We start from the raw sequence: 24,148 nt of genomic DNA on the forward strand, positions 1-24,148 counted from the left end.
GATCAAGGTAATTAAATCCTCAGCCAATTTGATCATTTGTTTTTTAGGCACTGGGAGCTGTACACGTGGCCAAGCGTCATTTTTTTAGACATAGTAGTAGTTTTTGGCCTTAGTTTTGAAGATGGTGTCGGTTTAATATACAAATCTTTAAGCCTGAAAAGACCCTCAGAAGCCGGTGCCTGCTCAGCGGCTCCGGACCCATCCAAGGTAGAGACATCCGCGGGTTCAATACTTAAAGTATCTCGCGGCATACTGGACTCCGAATGGGTCTCAGTAGAGGCCTGCGAATCAAAAATAGCGGGGTATCAGGGGCTGCGAAAGCACCTCACTGAGTACCGGCAAACCGGCGAGACTGACTTAGGAGACGTTTCTTCATCTGTTTTGGACCTCAATGGTCTGTCTCTGTCATTTTCTTTGCGTTTTTTAGGTATTCTGGTAGTCTGATTGCTAACCAACGACATTTCTGGATAGTTGAATCTCAAGCCAAAATATTCAGAAGTAAAAATATACCGACGTTTAATAGTGCGTTGATTAAATTTAGCACAAAACCGACAGCAAGGCATGTTGTGGTCAGGGCCTAGGCAAGGAATACAGTACAAATGAAAATCCTGAGGTATTTACTTCCCACAAGTAATACAATTATTAACTTTTACTGACATCGGTAAAGAGCAAGAAAAGTTTCGCCAACGGGGTACTTAGTTGAAGACTTCGGTTCTGAAACTCGTAAACGAAAATTTCAGGAGTCGGCCAACCGGCACTTGCAAACTGCTTCTGCTTCGGGCACCGCGCGGCAAGAAAGACTGATGTAATGGTGTCAGCTGAATGTTTTATAACCCTGATGACCTGACGTCATGGAAGAAGGGACAGCAACAGACGCAGGACCCAAGACTATGTTAATCAGGCCGACTGAGGGCAACCTGCCAGCAGATTACCCAAATGTATAAACGTTCGCTGTGGAGAACCAAATGAGGGTCCAGACCAAGACTGCAGACAAGTATTTAATATTCCAAACTCTAACACCCACAGCTTCAGAATTTGGAGGCAATATTGGAAAGGGAAATTAGAAATACTATTAATACTCATAGAGTTAACTCTAACCTTTCCAAAAATGAAAAAATATTATTGAATGAATTGATGAACAACAAAGCTGTGAGGATTATGCAGCCAGATAAGGGGTGTGGAACTGTGCTTATGGATTACATTTCATATGAATCAAAAATGAAAGATATGTTATCTAATGATTCTAAATATTCCAAATCGTCCTTAAATGAAGTTAACATAGCTTATTCTAAGATCAATGTTCTTTTAAATGATTTATTGTTAGAAGGATCCATTGATTTGGATATTTATAATTTTTTGTTCAATAAGAACCCCAGGACACCATCAGTTTTTGGCATTCCTAAGGTCCATAAAGACTCCAGGGATCCGCAATTAAGACTTATTGTTTCTTCTGAGGGGTCCATCACTACCCTTCTAGCAAAGTATGTGGACGTTAAGTTAAAAACACTCTCGAGTGAGGGAATTACTGTTTTAAAAGATTCTTGGGACTTTCTTAGGCAGGTAAAACCAGAACGTTTTCACCCTAACATACTTTTTATAACTTTGGATATTGTAGACCTCTTTGGTTCTATTCCCCATCCCCATGAAACTGGATTGTTATGGCTTGAAGAAAGCCTGAGGGATAGCGGCAAATTTGGTTCTGGTGATTTTACGACATGCCTATTATTAATGAAAACAGTTCTCAAGAACAATTTCATGTACTTTGAAGGGGAATTTTATAAGCAAGAAAGAGGGGTTGCTATGAGGGCAAAATGTGCCCCCACTTATGCAAATATAGTTTTATCCTGGTGGGAGAAATTATTTGTAATTGATTCTGAGTTTTCTAGTAGTTGGTGTTTTTATAAACGCTTCCTTGATGATATTTGTATTTTTTGGAATGATTCACAGGAAAGACTTTTTGAATTTCTTTCATATTTGAAAGGAACCACAGAATTTTTGGATTTTACCTACCACCTTGATACTCAACAATTGATCTATTTGGACATTTCTTTGACCAAATTAGACCATTCCTTTTCTTCAAAAGTATTTAGGGAAAGGAACTTTTTCCAACTCATATCTCCACTTTAGTAGTGGGCACCCTTTTTTTCAAAAAAAGAACTTACTCAAAGGACAGTTAGTTAGGATTAGTCGTATGACCTCTGAAGATAATGAATTTTTAAAGGATTGTGATTTTGTCACTTAAATGTTCAGAGACAGATGTTATCCTGAAAATTTGATTTGTGAAGTCACTAAAGAGGTTTTTGAAGGTAGGACAGTGAGGTTTGCCCCTATTTTAGGATGTGATGAAGGACTCAATTCCCATTTGAATTCTAATATTTCTACCAATAATTGGGATGAAATATATGTTATGGATTATACAGGTGGATTCAGGTTATATAAAGCAAACTGTCTCTAGAGAATGGGAACGCTTTAAACAAATTTCTGAACTTAAACAAATTCATAGTCAACCTTTAAGATTTACCTATAGAAGAGATACTAACTTTAAGAGGTTATTTGAGTTTGGCGGTGGTTCAAGAGTTGAAGGTACATCTAGAAGATTGGGGACCTTTAAATGTGGTTCATGTTCCCAATGTTCACATATTATTAATTGTTCTACTATTTATATACCTAGTAGGAACAAACATATTAAAAGCCACTCTTTTTCTAATTGTAATACTAATGGTGTGGTTTATTTAGCTCTTTGTTCTATTTGTGGGTCCTTTTATGTTGGTAAAACTGAGAGGAAGTTGAAATTAAGAATATACGAACATTATTATGAAATTAACAAGCACAATATGAACAATGCACTTTACAAACATACACTAACCTGCCCACAAGCCTCCTTTGTTTTTTTTTGTAATTGAAGTGGTTCTCAAAGAAGTTAGGGGAGGTATGTGGGAGACGAAACTCGAATACAGAGAGTTATTATGGCAAATTATTTTGGAAGCCAATAGAGATCCTGGTTTAAATGATATGGTATCTATTATTCCAATTTTAAAATTGAGGAGTGCTAAATTATAAATTTCCACTAGAGGGCATTATAGGAATACAATTTGTTCAAAATTGACCCTACAATGTTTTAACTGTTGTTTGTAATTTATACTTGCACAATGAAATTATATATTTTAAAGTATATATTAATGTTATGATTTTTTAACATTTATATATATTTGTTTACAAGACATTCATTCATTTACATACAAATTTATATATTTATTATTGGTGGTGACTAAAGGGAAGAAGACGCTTTAAGTTTTTAAACTTTTTAATTGAAACTTTTCAATTCAAACTTCTTAATAGATTCATTGATGCTATGAATTCATTGGTTTATCCATTCACACAAAGGTATTTAAGTGTAACATTATTGTTTTTTGGTGTTTGTTTTCTGAGGAAGATTTTCGAAAACGTATTTTTTGTGTGTAAAGCGTTAGAGTTTGGAATATTAAATACTTGTCTGCAGTCTTGGTCTGGACCCTCATTTGGTTCTCCACAGCGAACGTCTGTTTATGGTTTTGGTTTTCCTTGTTCGCTTTTCATCTCTTGGTTAGAATACCCAAATGTAATGACTGCAACAGTGAAATACAAAGAACATCTATATAGGCATACTGCTTGAATATAACCCTGCCCAGCAAAGTAGGTATGTTCTGATATGACAATGTAGAAACTGGCACATGCTGTACTTTCTGCGGACAATCTGACTGGTTCACTTACCACTGATATTTATGCAGTGCTAATCAAGAGATGCTAAACACTAAAGTTCTTAGGAAAAAGAAGGCAAAGAATCCTCATTTCCTCTAGTTAAACACTGACACATGCAAACAGGAAGTATCAGAAAAGTTCTTGTTACTGAATGACAACCAGCACTCCAATAAACTTTGCCAGCCAACTAGTCAAAAATGTGTCATTAAACCAGGCTGACAGCAGAAATTAAACATAAGCCTCCAGCAACAGGGGAATGAAAAAGGCACACACGAGGATTAAACTATAAGTAGTTAAAATTAATCAGGACTCAATGATTGTAGTGAATAAATGTTTACATAAAATACAATGAGCTGAAAAAGTTTTTACACTGTTCACTTCCTGATTGCTAATCAACACAACACTTTCCTTACCTCATCAGAATAGGGATCAGATCAGACCTGTGCTGATTCTTTACTACTGCAACATCTTCAGAAATATTGAAATGAACAATCTCATCTTTAAAATGCTTGTCATCCAGCAACCTCTGCAGGTTTTCCCTGAAAGATAAATGATAGCATCGAGTCATTTTTTAGTAAGTTGCAATATTTTTGCTATGCAACACAAACATGCAAAACACTAAACATTTTTGCCTATAGTATGATTTCTTCCATGATGCTTTTCAGCATTCATGACAAAAACCTACTTAACGCCCTCCTGAAAAACAGCAAGGCTGGGATTCGAGCAGAATGGTGCAGCAGTACAATCTACCATACACCAATGTGCTGTGTTGCACTGCTGTCACCATTTATTGATTTATAAACAGATGAGACATTGAGCTTGTGAGAATACCTGCTCACTTGTATACCCTATCAAATGCCTTCACTCTCCACATACGTACACAAACGATGCAATCAAACATTCAAACTAATGCTGACACATGTGCGCGCACACGCTCACACACATAGCCAGCAACTATGCACTCTGCAATTACTATCCCACTGTTAATAAAAGCCAGAGGTCACATTAGGCAGTGCTTATGCATACATACACACACACACACACACACACACACACACACACACACACACACACACACACACACACACACACACAAATATTCCCTTATTTCCCTGCTCAGATACCCCTCATAATGTGCATTTTCTGCATTGCTCTTCAAGGTAAAATGCAAAGTACAGAGTGCTACAAGATTGATACTACACAAATTTCTAAACTATTAAGTGCTGGAAGCTACTTATAAGCATAATTTTCCAAGGCCCCACTCTCAAATACTGCATTTACAAATAGTGCTGAAACTTTTGCTGCCCAGACATGCAGATCTATGCCACTAGGAAAGCTACAGTCTGTGAATCAGGATAAGCTTGTGTAGAATACAGGCTGCAGAGGCAAAGCTAGGGAGAGGAGAAAGTGGCATTAACAGCTGCCCCCCCCCCCCCAGTGCAAAGTGTTAGGGGTTGCAATGGGCACATGTAAACAGTGTGGTATCACTCTTGGAACATTCAATCTTTACCAAAAATACATTACTGGAATTCAGAAATGAATGATGATTTTGTATTTGTGGTTATGGTTGAGGTGTTGAAGCAATTCATGTGTGGTATTTTAACTGCAGCAAGCCAATTTATGCAGAAAAATCTTTTTAAGTTAAAGCTGAGGGGGTACCTGACTGGGGAACTGCAGAGGGTGTCAGGTAACGTAGCCATGGTTCATAGGTATGTACTGGCCATTAATCTGTCAGAATCTTAAGAAGCCTAGGCTTACATTCCCTTGTTAGTTTTTAACCCTTATATTTTGCATACAAATAACCCACAGCAGGAAAGACAAATATATGTTTAGACATTTTCTTGTTGCCCCTATCCATGAAAGTCATGGGTGCTAAATCAGGGGTGAATTTGCAGTTTCTCATTCATTCATCCAAATCTACCTCGTTAACACAAGGTACAGGGTTTGATTTTCACCTTGAGGATATTGGCTAGGCTTAAAATGGTTCACGGGCAGCTAGACTAGTACTTACCTAGGACTATGAATGAAAACAATGGGAAGATAACCGTGTTTAAATTTGAATTTAAAAAAGGTACTAGAGGGTTAGCATAACGCTTAAGGTGTTCACAGGCACAGGGTACAGGGTTTGATTTCTCACCTTTGGTCATGGTCTGGTTATTAGCAAGGCATATAACAGTCTGCAAAATGCCTAATATTTACCTAGGAACCTATTTACCTATTACAGGTTCCTAGGTAAGTACTAGGCTAGTCGCATGAGGTCCATTTTAAGCTTGGCCAATTTCCCTTTTTGTGTTTGAATTAACCTATCCCATTTGGTTAGGGTTTGGCCTTACCTATCACATGGGTGATAGTTATACAGTACTACCCCTAATGAGAATAACTGGGATCATACAACAGATAATTTGAGGGGATCCATACATAGGAAAAAGCATTTAGGAACTGTCCCTGTCCATAAGTAGCAGAGGGGGCAGTCTTGGGGTAAATCTTCTGTTTCCCATTCATAGAGCCAAGGTGTGCTTGAATAAGGACAGGGATGAACTTCGTTTTATGTGGATGGGGAGTCTGTTCCAGTGCGGCAGTCTCCTCTGAGAGACATACCTGTCCCTCCAAACCATTCTGTTGATGTTGCAGAACATGCTTAGATCCTTAGGCAGAGTACTTCTGATGCCATCTGACATGCTGATGTGCAGTAAATCCATCAGTAGTGGGTTGGAGGATGCCTTGTATGTCTGACATAGGTCACCTCTTAGCAGTCCAGGCATTAGGATACAGAGTAGTTAGTGTAGGACATACTGTTTAGGCTTTGTATCTTTTTGTGGGTGCTCCAACTGCTGAATGTGTTGGGACAGAAACATGCCAAAGTGGGCATTATGTTCGAAAAGAGTAAGACAAGTACACCTCCTTATGTGGAGTGGATGCACTGGCATGTTCTAACAGGATGCGCTGCATAGCTTTGCTTACTATGAAACTTGAGTATGATTGCCAGCCAAAGAATCAGTGCTGTTCCATTACATGCATAAAAACAAACAATAATAGCACTGCTCAGATAAACCTTAATCAGTCCTGGGACTCACATACTCTAACTGCATTGATCTTGGGACTCACACACAAACTGAATTGAGGGTGTAAACAATGTAATTTGCCTCTAAAATGTTGAAGCAGAGATAAATCACTCGGATCGAAAATGTTCATAACAAACACATCTCAATGTGCTCTCAACTCACTTCTGAACACACTTGATGCAACTGGAATTAATGAAAAGTAAGGATTTCCTTCACTGATTTTAGGGTTGCACAATCACATCTCCAATTCCACTTACAGTGATATATAAATGAGAGCTATACAGTCCCACACATCTTCAAACTGATTTCACTGCAGCTTCAAACTCCAAGCGAGAAATGGTTTGAAACTTTTCTTCTGTATTTGCCTAATTCCAGCGGACTGAAATCTGCAGTCCCTTTACTTCTGCACTCTCACATAGGGTGCGCTTAGTGAAGTCAAAGCTTTCTTTCACTGTATGGAATTTCTTTTTTCTGGTTCCTGCACTCTTAAAGATCTTATTAGATAAATGTCTATAAAATAGAGTGTGAACTTCTCCCTTCAATTCTGGACCATCAAACTACCATACAAAAGTGATCAAAGTGTACCTTTTGAATAAAAAAAAATAATAACAAAAGGCTTGAAGGAAGGATCACACTTTTCAAACTTCAGTCTATGAGGATTCAGTGATAAGGTAGAGACCCACATAACAAAACTATTTTGCACAGTCTGGAATTTAGAAAGGTCTTAAAGCACTGTTTTTAACATTTCTATTAAACAGTCACATTTTGTGTTGCAACAAGCCTTCACATGCATTAACAGAAAACAAAATATAGTAACAGTTTCCATTACCATTGTACATCACACATTTTTAATCAGTTTTCAGTCACTCTACATTACATAAATTGTTCAGTTCCTGCCTTCCTTCAAATCTCATTCACCTCCTAAACAATATTTTTCTTGCATTGTTTCCAAAATTCCATTTATTTCCATGAAATGTGCTCCTCTTTCCTAAACATCTAACCACTGATTCCTTTATCATTTTTACAGTATTCAAAACAGAGAGTAAAAGGGTCACACTGAAACCATTCAGTAAAAACTGAAAAAGCTTCAGTCATGTTAGAGTTGTCAGTGTGTAACACCTTAAAGCTCCAGTAGTGGAGGTCCATGGAATACATACAAATGAGCTGTTAAGGACACACCGGTGTTTCAGCTACACATTCTGAATGCCCATGACTTTTTACATTTTAAGTCAATAGGATACTTTCAGGCCAATAAAGAGAAATCCTATTAACTTAGAGACATACCATATCTAAGCCTTTATCTGAACTTATCAGTACAGCATACGTAGACTGCTTGACTGCACCTTAGAAACAGAGTTAAAACTAACCTTGATGTCCATAAACATTAGGGTGCCTACAAAATACCCCATATAATACCCAAAGCAAATGGTGAGAAGATCACATAGATAAACCAATCAGCAAAAACTGCAAGGAAGACCCAGCCAAGCTAGGGTCTTAATGTATAACTCTAATAGTGAAGGCCCATGGGATATATAATGCAAATAACCTTTAAAGGACATACCAATGTTTCAGCAACATGCAGGTTTTACTGAATGGTTTGCCTGTGTGATCGGTTACTTACCACTCCCCCGTTACTCTCTCTTTGCCTATACTCTATCAATTCCTAATAGGGAAGGTAATCTCCCACCTGCAGTCCAAGCTCTTGTTTAGCATATTAGCTTATTACCAGTCTTCCAATCTTTCTCAAAGTCATCTGCTCCCAATACCTTGGTTCCATTATGAGCTTCCTCCAATAAATTCCAACTCCCTGTTATCTATTTCCTATATGCCTGCTTGTGGACATCTTTATCAGTACTATTTCATTTCTCCATTTCTCTGCTGGCTTAATTCTAAGAACAATTCTTTATGTAACATTCTATATGGTTACTACTATTCACCTTTTAGGCATGCATCTAAAATCTTAGTCTCTATCTTTCAAACATTTGCCCACCCCATTTCATCATCTTGCTCCACTTTGATTTATAACATTCTGCTGGAGTTGTGTGTTTGATCCTTACTGCATTGCTTTAAAGTACTAATTCAAATAATGTAACCCTCCTTGTTCCATGGGGAGAATCAACTAATACCACTTAACATTGTCCTTTTCCAAATATAAACTTCATTAAGGCTGTCATCCACAACTTATCCTTCAGCTGACAAAAACTTGCATATGACACTATAGAGACTAAAAATATTTTCACTGCTTGTACCTTACTATCCATATCCATAACGTAGAGCTTCCAATTTCTTAATTTTTGTATTCTGTTCTGTTTAGTCTCCTCTCACCTACCTAATCATCCATAAGAATCATTTTTAATCCTTTCATTTAACACTTCATTTTGTCATTACCTCATAAGTACAGGTCTTGTTAAACAATTTATACATGTATACATAGTTTACTAATATAGATTTTATCAATTACTTTATACCTCAAAAAAATTGAAACCACTTCAAAATGTTTAACTTTTACTAGAGTCAGCATGTACAAAATAATATCTGCAAATTAGGCTAACTTTTTTGATCACTACACCAGTTATATCTTTGTATTTGTGAACCCCTAATTTTATTGGATAATGGCTTTAAACTTAATACAAATAACAGAGTGGGGTGGGGGAGTGGACTGTTCAAAGACAGCTTGTCATATAGATTCTCTTAATTGCAATTCTTGTCTGGAACACATCCTGCAACTACTTTATTCCAAGATGCTGATATTTCACCCTACTTTAAAATACTGCTGAGGAAAGCCACCCAGATCCTTGTCATACTCTTCCTCCTAACTTACAAAATTTCCAACAGAATATAGGTCATTCCAGGAAATGTATTGATTATACATCAATGTTTCACTTCCTCTCCAGGAAACTTTTACTTTTATTGATTATACATCAGTGTTTAACGTTGCCTGATTCTAGCCTAGTTATAGCTGTTGAGGCAACATCTTCCTCTAACCTTAGTGTAACCAAGAAATATTTCAATTTGCATCTCATCTTGGTTTTGACATTCTTCTCCTTTATTCAAATTTTCACACAAATTCCAAAATATTTCTAAAATATCTGAAGGATCTCTAGTTATTCCTGTCATAAGATCCTTAAGTTTGGCTACAATTCTTTTCTACTTTCTGTTGCCAAAGTCTTTGCGGTAGATATTTTTTGTGATCTAAACTTATAATAAAAATATAGCTGTTTAATACCAATGTGTCTAAACTTGTGCATAGTGTCCAGATACTCCATTATTCTTCCTTTCCTACGATTATTGTCCTGGGAGATTTCCCTTCTGCAAACTTTAACCTTTGTGAATTCTCTGAATAATGCCATGTACTAATTTCCCATAACTCTTTCTCTCTTATTTCTACCACTCATTAAAAATCTATTTTTATTTTATCCCACTCACTAGCTATCTCTAACAATTCTCAAATCATATCTACTATATATTCCTCTATTTTTAACAAGTGCCAGTGTCTCACTTCTATTTCATTTTCTAGGTTTTTTTTATTGGTGCATGATTTTAATAGAGTTACTGTACGGGTCTCAAAGCTTTCAATTAAATACACATGCCCCTACGAAATTTAAGCTTTACCCAGTCTAGCCCAGTTAATGCATAGTTGGAGGAAATATTTACTTTGAGTTTCTGCTACTGAATTCACATCTTCCATACAAAATACTCTCATATACTTCTTCAGAAATCTACCCTCCCATTTTATTTCCTAGATAAGCCCCCCCCCCCCCCCCGACAGATCCTCACTGTTGCAAATCAGGTTCTCTTCACCACCCATAAATAATATTCCCTCCTAAAAGCTTATTATTTCTCTCAAATGTTTTCTAAGCTCCATAAAGTACAGTTTTGTACCTACCATAAATGTAGATGTTCGAGTGCTAATACAGCTGCAGTAATCACAGATGGGTTCTCTGCCATCAGGCGGGTCCTCGGTCAGCTGAATTCCAAAGTCTAGGTCCGGCGTCGGTTGTTGTCGCTTTCTTTCCTGACATCAGTGAGGCAGGAGTATATAAGACACAGCCGACGCCATTTTCTTCAGTCTTTCTTGCCCCAGATGTCAGGTGCCCCCAGAAGGAAGGCAATACAGAAATTATATTTATATACATGCAGTGCAATATAATCAAAAAACAGTAGTTGCAAGCAAATATACCATAGAAGGGTAACCCAAACAGGTTGTATGAAGAGGGGTTAGGCCCTATGCCTTTACCAAGAGGGGAAGGAGGGAGGGAAACCTGTACTGCAGCTGTATTAGCATTCGAACATCTACATTTATGGTAGGTACAAAACTGTACTATGTTCATCGTGCATACAGCTGCAGTAATCACAGATGGGTAGAATCCCAAAGCTACGCACAGGGTGGTAGGCACTAGGTGGAACTGGGATGAGCCAGAATGCCCTGCAACACAGCAGTGGCAAAGCCTGCTCTAGTTTTGGAATATAAAGGCAGGTGGTAGTGTTTAGTGAAGGTATGCACAGAACTCCAAGTGGCTGCCTCCAAAATATCTTTGGTAGGAACTCCTCTGAGGAAGGCTGTAGAGGTAGCTGTGGCCCTGGTGGAGTGGGATCTGATGCCTGTAGGGACAGATTTTCCATGATAGGAGTAACAAAACTGTATGCAGTGGCCTATCCATTTTGAAATTGTCTGTTTGGTAACTGGGTTCCCTTGAGCTCCTACAGCATAGGACACAAAAAGTTGTTCTGATTTCCTGAAAGGCTTTGTTCTGTCCAAATAATAACGTAGCTGTCTATGGATGTCTAAGGAGTGTAGCAGCCTTTCCCCTTTGTTTTGAGGATTGGGGTAAAAGGTAGGTAAGTGTATGGCTTGATTTAAAGCTACCCTGGATACCACTTTAGGCATAAATGACGGGTTGGTTCGAAGGGAAACCCTGTCCTGATGGAAGATGAGAAAGGGCTGCACAGCCATGAGGGCTTGTAGTTCCGAAACCCTACGAGCTGAGGTAATGGCCAGAAGGAAAGCTGTTTTCCAGGACAAATATTGCATATCTGTTGAGGCAGCTGGTTCAAAGGGAGGCAATGTTAATTTTTCTAGAACGTAATTAAGATCCCAGGCTGGCATTGGTTGTTTCCTTGGTGGTCTTATATTCTTAGCCCCTCTGAGGAACTGTCTTAAGAGTGGGTGAGAGAATAAGGGTGGATCAGTGTTGAATTCTGCAGAAATGGCCGAAGCATGGATTTTTATGGAGGAAAATGAAAGTCCACTGTTCAGCAGCTCAGCAAGGTACTGTAATACCTGAGGCAAATTCAGTTTTCTAGGATCCTGGCCTTTTTTCTCATTCCAAGAGCAAAACCGTTTCCATTTTGCGGAGTAAGCCTTTCTAGTAGATGGCCTTCTGGCCTCCAAAATGACATCCTGCACCTCTTTGGTGAGTAGGGTCTGTTGTGGTGTTAAGGAATTTTCCATGCAGCGAGATTGAGGGTTTTCAGCTGACTGTGAAGAGTTTTGTAGCTGTGCTGAATCAGTAGAAGAGGCATTAGAGGTAGGGACCAGGGAGGAGTATGCGTTAGGCTCCTCAGGAGTGGGTACCAGTGTTGTCTTGGCCAGTCTGGAGCAATCAGTATCATCTTCGGTCTGTCTGCTCTTGCTTCCAAGAGCACCTTGGGCAGAAGAGGCAGAGGTGGGAAAGCGTAAACTGTCCATGCTGCCCAACTGAATGAAAGGGCGTCCACTCTCCAGGCCTTTGGATGAAAGGTCCTTGAACAGAACTTTTCCAATTGATGATTCCTGTGGAAGGCGAAGAGATCTATGTCTGGCCTTCCCCACGCTTGGATTATCTTTGTAAACACTTGAGGATGCAACTTCCATTCGTGTGGATCTGTCATATTTCTGCTTAGATTGTCTGCCAGCGTGTTTTCCAAACCTGGCAAGTACTGTGCTTGAAGTTCGATTTGCCATTCCAGAGCCAAGTTCCAAAGTGTCATGGCTAGTCTGCACAGGGGGTATGAATGTGTTCCTCCTTGTTTGTTTATGTACCACATTACTGTGGTGTTGTCTGTTCTTATCAATAATTGTCCTGGATGCAGGAGGTCTTTGAATGCTGTAATTGCATTTATCACTGCTAGCATTTCTTTCCTTTTGGGACCATTTGCCCCGAATGCACCTGTCTGCCATGTGCGCCCCCCAGGCGTAATCTGAGGCATCTGTTGTGATGACTTGATTTGCTTGAGGCTTGCAGAATGGGAGACCTGTGTTTGTTTGACATGCTTGGGCCCACCATAGAAATTCCTTTTGCAAACACGGAATTATTGGTATTATTGTTTCCAAACTGTGGCTGTGTTGAGACCATAGGTTTTTTAGGTACCATTAAAGTTTCCTCATATGCAACTTTGCACATGGGATTAAAAGAATGCAAGATGCCATGAAGCCCAGAGCCTGCAGGATTTTCCTTGCAGTAAGCCTGGTACAATTTGCTAGTATTTTGAAGTACTGAGTTAGTTGCCCCTGTTTTTCTGGCGTAAGATAGGCCATCTGGGTGTTTGTGTCCAAGCTGGCACCCAGGAAAGTTATTTTCTGAGATGGTGTTAGCCTGGATTTCTCTTTGTTGACTGTGTATCCCAGAGAATTCAGTAACCGTGTTACATAAGCCAGATGTTCCAGAAGTATGTGCTTGCTGTCCGCTTGGATCAGGCAGTCATCCAAATAAGGGTAAATTTGTATCCCTTGAAGCCTGCAGTAGGCAATTACTGATGCCAGGCATTTCGTGAATACTCTGGGCGCAGTAGATAAGCCAAAGGGCAATGCAGAGAATTGATAGTGGATTGAACCTGCAAGAAATCGGAGGTATCTTCTGCAGCTTTGTCTGATTGGGACATGCAGGTATGCCTCCTTGAGGCCCAATGTTACCAGCCAAAACTCCTTGCCCAGCATGGGAAGAAGCTGCTGTAATGTGAGCATCTTGAATTTTGGTACGAGTAAAAATGTGTTTAGGATGGATAAGTCCAAAATGGGTCTCCAGTCGGTTCCTTTCCTTGGTACCAGAAATAGTCTGGAATAAAAACCTTGACCTTGTTCGTGAGTAGGTACCTCTTGAATAGCTTTCATGTCCATGAGCTTTGAAATTTGTAGTTGTGCCTCTGCCCTTTGATTGTGTGGCAGGTTTGGCATGCCTCTCATTTTTGGAAGAGTGTGAAAATGAAATCTGTAGCCTCTGTTTATAATGTCCAGGATCCATTTGTCTGTTGTGACAATATGCCAATTTCTTGTAAATAATGCCAGCTTTCCTCCCAAGGGTGCTGCCAGCTGAGACTTGCTTGGCATGGAAAGGGGGAAGTCATTGGGTTTGTTTCCTGTATTGTTGTGCACTGTCTTCGCCACCTCTTGGTGCTGGAGTTTGCCATTGCCTGCCTCTATATGATCCTTGTGATTGTCCTCTGCCCCTTGTGCGCCTACTTCTACCTCTTTGGGGCTTGTCCGTGGCTGGAAAGGACCAGTTTTTAGAAGGCCAATTTCTGCTAAAACGTGGTGGTTGAACCTGTAGAAAAGCTTTGACAGATTGCATAGATTTGGCTTTTTCTTCCATTTTCCGTAGTATCTCTTCAGCATTAGTACCAAATAGCACATCCTTTTGTAAAGGAGCATCTAGTAGTTTAGCTTTCACATGATCAGGCAAGATTTGTTCCCTAAGCCAGGCATGTCTATGAATGACTGATCCTGTAACAGCAGCTCTACTTGAGGCCTCTAGGGCATCATAGCCACATTGTAAGGTGTGTTTACCCACTTGTTCTGCACTATGCATCATATCCTGCAACTCCTTCAAATCTGGTTGTTCAGGTTGAGACATTTTATTTCTTAATTGTGATAACAGAAACTGCTGATATTTAAGCATATGGAACTGACAATTTAAGGCCCTCATGGCTAGGGTGGCCGAGGTATATACCTTTTTCCCCCACCTTTCTAAGGATCTTGACTCTCTTTCGGAAGGTAGTGGATTCTTAGCAGTAGAGGCCTTCATTCCCTTGGGGCCTTGAGAAATGGTTTCAGGGTCAGCGTTATGGCTTTTGTAAAGAAATTGGTGAGAGTTATGAACTCTGTAGTACCTATCAGGCTTGACTGGGGCAGGAGGCAGGGAATCCGGATTAAGGCAAGCCTCTGAATAAACATCATCAAGTATGTCCAAGACAGGAGGTATCACCAGAGGTCTGTGTTGAGGTAACAAAAGAAATTCCCTAAGTCTTTTCTTGGAATCAGAAAAGTCTTGGACTTCCCAATGGAAGTGTTCCCTCAAGGTGTGCAAAGTTTCCCCAAAAGAAAAATCCTCTGGAGGAGATACAGAAGGAATGGACTGCTCTGCATCAGAATCTTCAAAAGGGGAGTAAGAGTGTTCCTCTACATCAGAATGTTCTGAAAAAATGGAGCCCTGATCAGAAGAGGGAGAATCTTCCTCCACTCTGGGTCTCTTGTCTGGAGGGGGTTGGGAACCCCTGATAAGAGTAATTAAATCCTCAGCCATTTTTAGCATCTGCTTTTTAGGCACGGGACCTGGAGATGGGCCCTGTGCAACAGGCCTCTTGGGATGCCTGGCTGATTTGAACTTAGTAAAGGTCTTAATGGAAAAGGAAGATGAGGGTCTAAAGACACCATGGGTGGAAGTGGACCTGTCCACATTAGGAGGCTCAACGCTCACAGTGGTTTCGGTGGTTGTAGTCTGGGCATGGGCCGAGGTACCTGCGGTCTCGGTTACAGAAGGCACCGCCAAAGAAGTGTCGTCGGTAGTCAGGGACTGCATAGGTGTCTCGCTGAGAACCGGACCACGTGTAGCCGGTTTTGGCGTGGTGTCGGTGGAGACCACGGACCTCACGTGTCGGTCCTTGTCCTTGCGTTTTTTGGACAAAACGGTAGTCTGAGTCTCCGATGACATTTTATAATCAAAGGCTTTACCAAAAAAGTGTTGGGCGAACTCCGCCCGACGCTTAATAGTGCGTTTATTGAAAGTAGCGCAAAAGCGACAGCCCGAGATGTCGTGGTCTGGGCCTAAATAAGGTATGCAGAGGGAATGGAAATCCTTATGCGGTATTTGCTTCCCACAAGAAATACAATTGTTAACTTTTTCTGACATCGGTCTGAGGCAAGAAAAGATTCCCCAACGGGGTACTTAGCTTTAAAGAAGACTTCGGTTTCCAATTTTTCGTAAATTCAGGAGCTGGCCGACCAGCACTTGCGAACTGCTTCTGCTTCGGGCACCGCGCGGCAAAAAAGACTGAAGAAAATGGCGTCGGCTGTGTCTTATATACTCCTGCCTCACTGACGTCAGGAAAGAAAGCGACAACAACCGACGCCGGACCTAGACTTTGGAATTCGGCCGACCGAGGACCCGCCTGACGGCAGAGAACCCATCTGTGATTACTGCAGCTGTATGCACGATGAACATCGACAGAGTTCCCTGTATCTGTGGTATGTGATGCAGGTGACGACAAAGTGAGAAGTTAAGCTTAAAAAGGTGTGGGGGATTTCCCTTCCTTTGGTTCCAAGGCAAGGAAATGAAAGCATTATAAAAGAGAAGAAGATTGTTTGTATCTAAACAATGCTAGAACCACAACGTTGGGAGAAAAGAAACCTATGGGTTGAGTTAAACTGTCAGAAAGGTTGGACTTTTCCTTTAATAAGAACTATTCCAGAAATCAAAATGTTGGGAAACATCAGGAATCTAAGGGATGCATAAAACGTAAAAACATTTTATTAAGATCCAACCTTCACATATTTTTGAAACAGACTCCTATTAATTAATGTACCTTTACTTTCTCTTGAGCTTTTTATTTTCTTCAATGTCTCTACTAAAAACAGGTGCTATTGACCGTTAAAAATACCCAACCAATAACTATATAAACAGATGTAGCTAAAAATGCATTATACAATTCTAAATGATTCAGGGAAGAGAAAGTAGCTGCATAGTTCTGTGTGCAGTCACTTTGCCATAAAAAAATTAATTTATACATAAAGCTAAAAGGAAAATAAATGTGGTCACATAGTACTCTTAGTAACACTGTCTCCCGCATTTCCAAGGCAACTGCCATCTGTTGCATTTTGCAAATGTTTGTGATACAGAAGGATAAAGCTTTGTTGAACCCAAACAATTCATGTCTGACACGCAATGAAAAAGCTAGAAAGGTGAAAGCAACTAGCTACTGCCAGCATGGACATCCTAAAGGGAGGGGGTAGCAATCTGACAACCGCAATGCAAGTGTTAAGTATTAACAGGTGCATGGCACACAGCACCAGTGCTTCATTCCGGCATGAGTTAGTAATTTTTGCTGGGTTTGCACAGAAACTCAGAGATGCAGTGTGGTGGTGGTGGTGGTGGTGTTATATTGCAAGTCCCCAAGGTGCTGCTGGGGTAAAGACAGATGCCAACAGAAGGACTATGATGTACTATTAGCTTTGTATCATTAATGATGCAGCCTTGTAGGGCAGAATGATCCTGTACTTACGTGACCTGCAAAACAATCAGGAATTAAACAGTACATCCTGCAACACTAGATGACCCTAGTTTGAGGAGTATGTTAGGGGTATTAAACCAGACCCTTAGACCCCCTGGAACAAAGGTACACCCCCATCACTTGGGTAGAATGAACAGTGAATTCAAATGGCACAATCTCCCTTCCTGTCTGGCTGGATGATGGTTTCCTTACTTCATCCATTACAAAGGACCCAAGTAGATGAGAAACGAATGGGCTAATGACTTATAAGAAGACAACTAATGGTCAACAAGTAGGAAGGTAAAAACAGCAAATTAAAAAATATATATTTTGAAGATCATACATATTGTTCACCAAATGTCTTGTATGTGAAACAGCCTCTTCCTGTTGAACATAACTATTTGTACACTTCAAACAGCAAACAAAGGGTTACTTACTTATACGGAAGCAAGTGTGGATGTTTGTAAGACATAATACATTCTAAAGCGACTTTCTGTACTTCATGGTCCTGGTGACACAGCAGCTAAACAGAAAAAGGAAACATTTCTTAGAACATACTTTGTGAAAGGAAAAAAAAATTCAGCAAATATAACAAACATAAATGCTATAATCAAATTTCTAACTACAGATTCACGCAAAACAGGACAATCACAGTCTTCTCTAGTAGTGTTAGCAATATGCAACAACCACTTCTCAACGGGTCTACTTCAGTAGACCGACCACTCACTTACCCGACATCCATTTGCCCGAGATGACAAGACCGACACTTTCAGAAGACTGACATTTTATGCGAGGTAAGTAACTGCTTGGCCATTCCGATTAAATTAACTAAAGTAAGCAAAACTAAACCCACTGATGTGGGGGCTTCACCCCCTAACTAAATATACCAACTCTGAGTATGCACTATCGGTGGGTAAGGGGCAAAGTTCAATAGGATGGCCAAGCGGTGTCTTACCTTGCTTGAAACATCAGTCTTCCAGATGTCTGCCTTCTGAAGGTGTCGGTCTTATCGTCTCAAACACTGGGTGTTAGGTAAGTGAGTGATCTTGTCTACTGAAGTAGACCCCTTCTCGACATACAGGTAAAAATTAATTCTATTACTGTGGTTGGTTGAGCTTTGTAACAAGTAAATATATGCCAAGAACAGTAGTATAATAATACTAATAGTCCGTGGAAGCCTAAAAATAAAACACACCAGTTTATTTTTTTCACTTGTGGATACTTAGTCAAATGTATTAAAGTAAAATAAAATTCACAGTTTATTAGCCTCTCACAGGCATCAGCGATAGATGGTGGAGTCTCCTCCAATGACACAGTTCTTCCTTAAGCTGCTGTAAATCTCATGTCACAAGTATCTTAAAAACTGAATCAAATCAGGGTGATATACTACAGATGCATATTAATTACATCTTTTGTAACCTAAGTCAACAGGGAACACAGGAGGTTATCACTCCACAACCAAACCTCCCAGGCAGGCTACAGGTATCTAGTCTTGGAAGGGTGCCAGTCCACTGTACAAAGTTCATGCACTCACATGTACAGCACACTCAATTGCCTATAGGTAATTTGGAGGAAGAAAAAATCAGCTACTGAAATATCTTTAGGGTGGTAAAAGCCCACACAGACATGAGGAAGATGCACAAAGCACCCAAACCTGGCTTGTCACCCTGAGACAGTAACCAGTGTGCTATCTTAGTCCAAAAACAAGATGACAAAGCTGAAGATCTACAACTTGAAAATAAATAAAGTAATAAAGTAAAACACTGAAAATAACACAAGTCTCCAAGAAACAGTATTAATAAAGAAAGGTAATATTCAGTAATTTTGCAGACTGCACCCTACACTCCTGCTAGCTGTATATTCCTAACGGTGTGGTTGCACTACCTCAGAGATACATGAAAAACCTATTCACTGAAGAAAATCCAACACTTCTGTCACTCTAAGGCTCTGTGATTCTAGCATTAGAAAATAAGTAGCAGAGGTGGGGGATGACATTTTTTATTTTTATTTTATTTATTTTACAAATTTTTGACTGGGTTTGTCTGATAGAGCTGAAATAGCCCTTTTTTAGTGGAGGCCTGGGGAGAAAAGCTCCAGTACATTATACAGTAAAACTAGCAAGCAATTTACAGAATGGTTACAAAAATTATTTATAAAACAAGGTTTAAAAGGTGGCAATGAAACCATATCAGAAAAAAAGACCTATTTATACAGTAAAGAAAATCAATAAATTCATTATAACACTTGCTACTAACAAGTGTTGACACAGAGGAGATAAAAGAGAGATAGACAGAATAAATATTGGACTATGTCCAGGCAAAGGAGCAAGTAGTTCTGTCACCTCACAGCAAGATTTTTCAAGTTTCCCTGCTCTAAGGTACAGAGAGATAAAGCTATGACTTTGATGCAGATGACTCAAGTTCAATTACGGACCTGGATACACTTCACAGTCCTACATCAGCTCACTCATCCTGGAGCAAGAAGAGATAGGGAAGGGGCATATCCCTGGGCACAACACTGCAGCTGATCCCCGGTAAGGAGTAGGCATTGCATGTTGTCTTCAAGGGAGTTAGTGCACTTGCTAATTTGCATGTGGTGGCATGGATAATGCACCACAGTGTCTACAGCATGCCAAACCCCCTGGACAACACAGGTGTGCACAGAGGAAGGGGTAAAGCCTTGAGGGAAAATATTCCTCAACAGCTGTGTGGCACTGCTCAAAGATAAGTTGATCTTCTTACTGGTCCTGAACATGTCTGAAGAAAATGTGGGGGAGGACTGGTGGATTCAATTGACGGTGGATGAAGAGAAGCACTGGGAAAACTTGATGGTCAGCAACAGGTGAGACAAAAAAACAAAGGGAAAAAAAGTGAGTCCCCATCTCACTTCACAGCTGGGGTACTTCAGTTTCCTCCCATCTTCCTAATATACAGAATGTGAAATCTCTTTCTCCTAGCTGTCCATAAACTATAAGTATGAGTGAATGACAGTGTATATACTGTGACAGACTGGTGCCCTGTCCAGAATGGGTTTCAATGTCTTGCATCCACTGTTTGCCAGAAAAAGCTCTGGTATCCCTTTGACCTTGTAAATGTTAGTGCTTGATTGGAAAATGGTTGCATGGACAAGTGATGACTATATAATTTTTATTTCCTCTGTGTTCTGAAATAATGGAGAATCGACTGTACTGCTAAAAGCAATACACACTTATCTTCTGCAGCAATGGCACTTCAACTCATATGTTGTGATGGTTTAGACCTTGTCAAATAAATGAAACCGCATCTGCCAGCTTTAGTAAGATGGTAATCTCAAACCTCTCTCAAACTTTCTTAACATCTCAACAAACTCACTCTACTTCATTAAAAAGCAGCATTCTGTTAGTTTAGTAATCCACCTTTCAGAAAAAAGTTGTTGACAATCCAACACAGCAAAACAAACTAACATTTCCAAAAATTTGGAACAAGCTCATAGAACTTCATTGAAAGATCACCAAAACTGCTCAACTTATATTATCAAATGCACAGAGCTCTTGAAAATTTTGTGAAGGTTTTAACCATTTTGAACTCTGAGGCTCTTAATGGCATCAAAAACCTTTTGAACTCAATTAATCTAGCTTTCCCCTTTAGCAATTAAACCATTCTTCAATATATACGAGAAGCATGCTTCAAAAAACCTGGAAAAGTAAACCCCTCATCTAGCTTCCCCCTTTTGCAATTAAACCACTACTCTGTTTATATAAGAAGCATGCTTCAAAAAATCTGGAAAAGTAAACCCCTCAATCATAAGGACAAATGTGAACATGGAACACAATTCTCTTCATATTTCACTTGATTAGAAATAATCTCTAGAAGCTCCCCTACTAATAAAAATGTTCTATTAGAAATTGGATATTGTATTTCCACTTAAGAAGTCTAGTCTGTTTTATTCCTTTATCGGTATCCCCTTCTCTGTGCACATAAGCAGGGTTTTCTAACGGCCCTTCTCAGACCAGCTCACTCTCACATTCACTCCCCCAGTTCTAATCCTTATCTACAAAAAGCATATTCCAAAATTTATTGTTAATGCAATTACATCAGTTCCTCTCTCACATTATCATTTTTAATAAACCAGAAATAGCTACACATATGAATAAAGTCATATTCTAAACATACATACAACAGTTTCTCATTTGCTTCACTAGCATTTAATCCTTGATCATTTCTATTTTTATTACTATATAGAAAAAAGGCAGTGTACAAGGTCATTTTCAGTCCACTGATTTACATCTTAAGTTCAACCCACTTTTTTTTAAACAATTTAAGAATATAATCAAAAATATTAAAGCCCCAATAACTTTACAAGTCAGTCTAACATTTTACAAATTTGCTGATGACTGGAAACTGGGTGAAATCATCTATTCCTAAACTGATATAAAAGCATTTCAGCAAGAAAGAATAGTGGTGTAAAATCTTACCATAACCATAGATGTCCTCCTCTTCTATATGCTGCAGTATCCATAACATAAGGGAGTCTGCCTCCTGTTGACCTGTATGTCTTAGCCGTTACACCAAAGTTAAAATGCTACTGCAAATGTACATGCGACAGCCTGCATCACACAGCATACATCAGCCATAAATGAATGTTCTGTATAAAGCAGATGTTAGCATGCACCTACCTCAGAAATGAATGCTGCCAAGCACCAGCCTGAAGGGAGTGAGTATCCAAAGGTCAGGAAAGTATCAGAGGGAAGGCAGGGGGGGGGAATCTATACTGCAGCATACAGAAGAGAAGGACATCTATGGTTATGGCAAGATTTTATGCAACTATTCTATGTCCTTCTACTCATATTTTGCAGTGTCCATAACATGAGGGAGAGTGCCAAAGCTCATGCATAAGAAGGATTGGGAGGAGGAGCAGAGACATTTTCTGCAAAACCATGCAGAACAGCCCTGGCAAATCCTGCTTTGGACTTGGAGATACCCAATTTGTAGTATTTGGTGAAAGTGTGAACCGATAACCATGTAGCTGCCTCCAAAATGGAAGCTGTATCCAAACTTTTAAAGAAGGTCCCAGAAGAAGACAAAGCTCTAGTAAAGTGTGCCTTAACTGGAGAAGGAAGATCCTTCCCATTTGCAGTATTAATAGAAGGTAATGGCTTTAGAAATCCAAGAGGAAATATTTTGCTTGGAAACAGGATGTCCCAGGGCTCTTGGGTGAAAGGAAATAAAAAACTTATCAGATTTACGGATGGACTTGGTCTTTGTCAAGTAGTATCCGAGCTGTCTGTGCACATTCGGTGTGAAGGATCCTTTCACGAGAGAATTGTGGAGATGGAACGAAGGTATGGAGATTGATGGCTTGATTCAGTGATGGTGCATTCACTATATATAGAACAACAAACCAGTGACCACCAAATCTTTTATTACTCTTGCTTCTGACGTCTCGGCCATAAGCCTTCAAAGAAGATAAAAACTGAGAAAAAAATCTCATGTATATATACTATAACCAATTGTTCAATAAAACAATACATCAATTAAAACAAATTAAAGTCCTTAAAGCAGCAAAGCTACAAACTACAATAAAATTCTCCAATTAAATTCTGAATTCATGCCTTTCAGGCTTAAAGTGTCAGACTTTAAAATATAAAGTGCTTCTTTATACAATAACTTATTTTTCAAACAAGAATTAAGGGGAACTTCATCAATCCTTTCTAACACTGTGCCTTGCAAACCTATAACAGAACTTTGATGTACAGCTTGAAAATGCATCGCTACTGAACTAGTTCTGTTATAGGTATGCAAGGCACAGTGTTAGAAAGGATTGATGAAGTTCTCCTTAATTCTTGTTTGAAAAATAAGTTATTGTATAAAGAAGCACTTTATATTTTAAAGTCTGACACTTTAAGCCTCTCATCTGGACTTGAACATTTTTAGATCAAAGATAAAAGCCCTCATTTCTTTGATGTTGATATGCTCCCTTGACTGGGGAGGGGTCCAGTCATCTCTCATCCCCCAATTCCCTAAAGTTGCACCCCAGCCCGTGTCTGATACATCTGTGTACAGATCCTGTTGGGGGGGAAGAGGTTGGAGGGGAAGGCCTGGATTTTTTGTAACCTGTGAAATACACCACTTTAGTTCTTTTGTTAAGCAGGGCAAGAGTGGAGCTACAAACTTCAGAGTGTGAAGGTGTTTCCAGACTGTCCTCAGGAACCACTGAAGTTTCTTCATAGATAGCTTTGCCAAGGGTACTATGGGGATAGTGGGAGCCATGAATCCCAGGATTCGTAGGAACTCTCTGGCAGTCAGAGACTGAAGTGGAATAAGGTCCTAAAAGTAAGTGGCGAGAGAGAGGATTTTTTTCTAGAGGTAGGCAGGCCAACATTTGGACCATAAGAATTCTGCAGCCCAGGAAGACATGGTCCCGGGAAGGGGTCAGAGTAGATTTCTGAAGGTAATGGTTTATGGTAAACCCCAGACCCCTCAGAAGGGACACAGTACAGTCCAAGTGCTCCTACACCAACTTTGGGGATGAAGCCCGGATGAGGTTGTCCAGGTAAGGGAAATATGAATTCCCTGCATTCTGCAGAAAGCTATGACTGTGGCCAAACATTTTGTGAATACTCTGGGGGCCGCAGAAAGACCAAATGGCAAAGCACAGAACTGAAACTGAGGAAAAATCCACAGAAAACCGTAGGAATGTCCTGAAATGTAGATGGATGGGAATGCAAAGATAGGCATCATTTATGTCCAAAGACACCATGTACGTCTGAGGGGGAATCAAGGACAGGAGTGTAGGAAGAGTTAACATGTGAAAGGTAGGGACCTTCAGAAAGGTATTTAGATGAGATAAATCTAAGATAGGCTTCCAGGGGTCTTCTTTCCTTGGGACTAGAAACATCCTGGAGTAGA

The 24,148-nt window shown here is 39.7% G+C and overlaps 1 protein-coding gene across 1 annotated transcript in view; it reads right to left on the minus strand.

Annotated features, from left to right (window-relative positions):
• The window catches only part of UTP20 (UTP20 small subunit processome component), a gene marked incomplete in the record, with an annotated part of 2,478,305 nt that overhangs the window by 1,153,972 nt on the left and 1,300,185 nt on the right, over nt 1-24,148 (minus strand). Inside the window, 2 exon segments of the mRNA XM_044087776.1 lie at nt 4,152-4,277; nt 17,699-17,784. Of these exon segments, the coding sequence (XP_043943711.1) occupies nt 4,152-4,277; nt 17,699-17,784 (212 nt within the window).

Source organism: Protopterus annectens, chromosome 11.part0 (assembly GCF_019279795.1).
Source record: "Protopterus annectens isolate FY-2018-M chromosome 11.part0, PAN1.0, whole genome shotgun sequence".
In the NCBI taxonomy this organism is placed as follows: Eukaryota; Metazoa; Chordata; order Ceratodontiformes; family Protopteridae; genus Protopterus; species Protopterus annectens.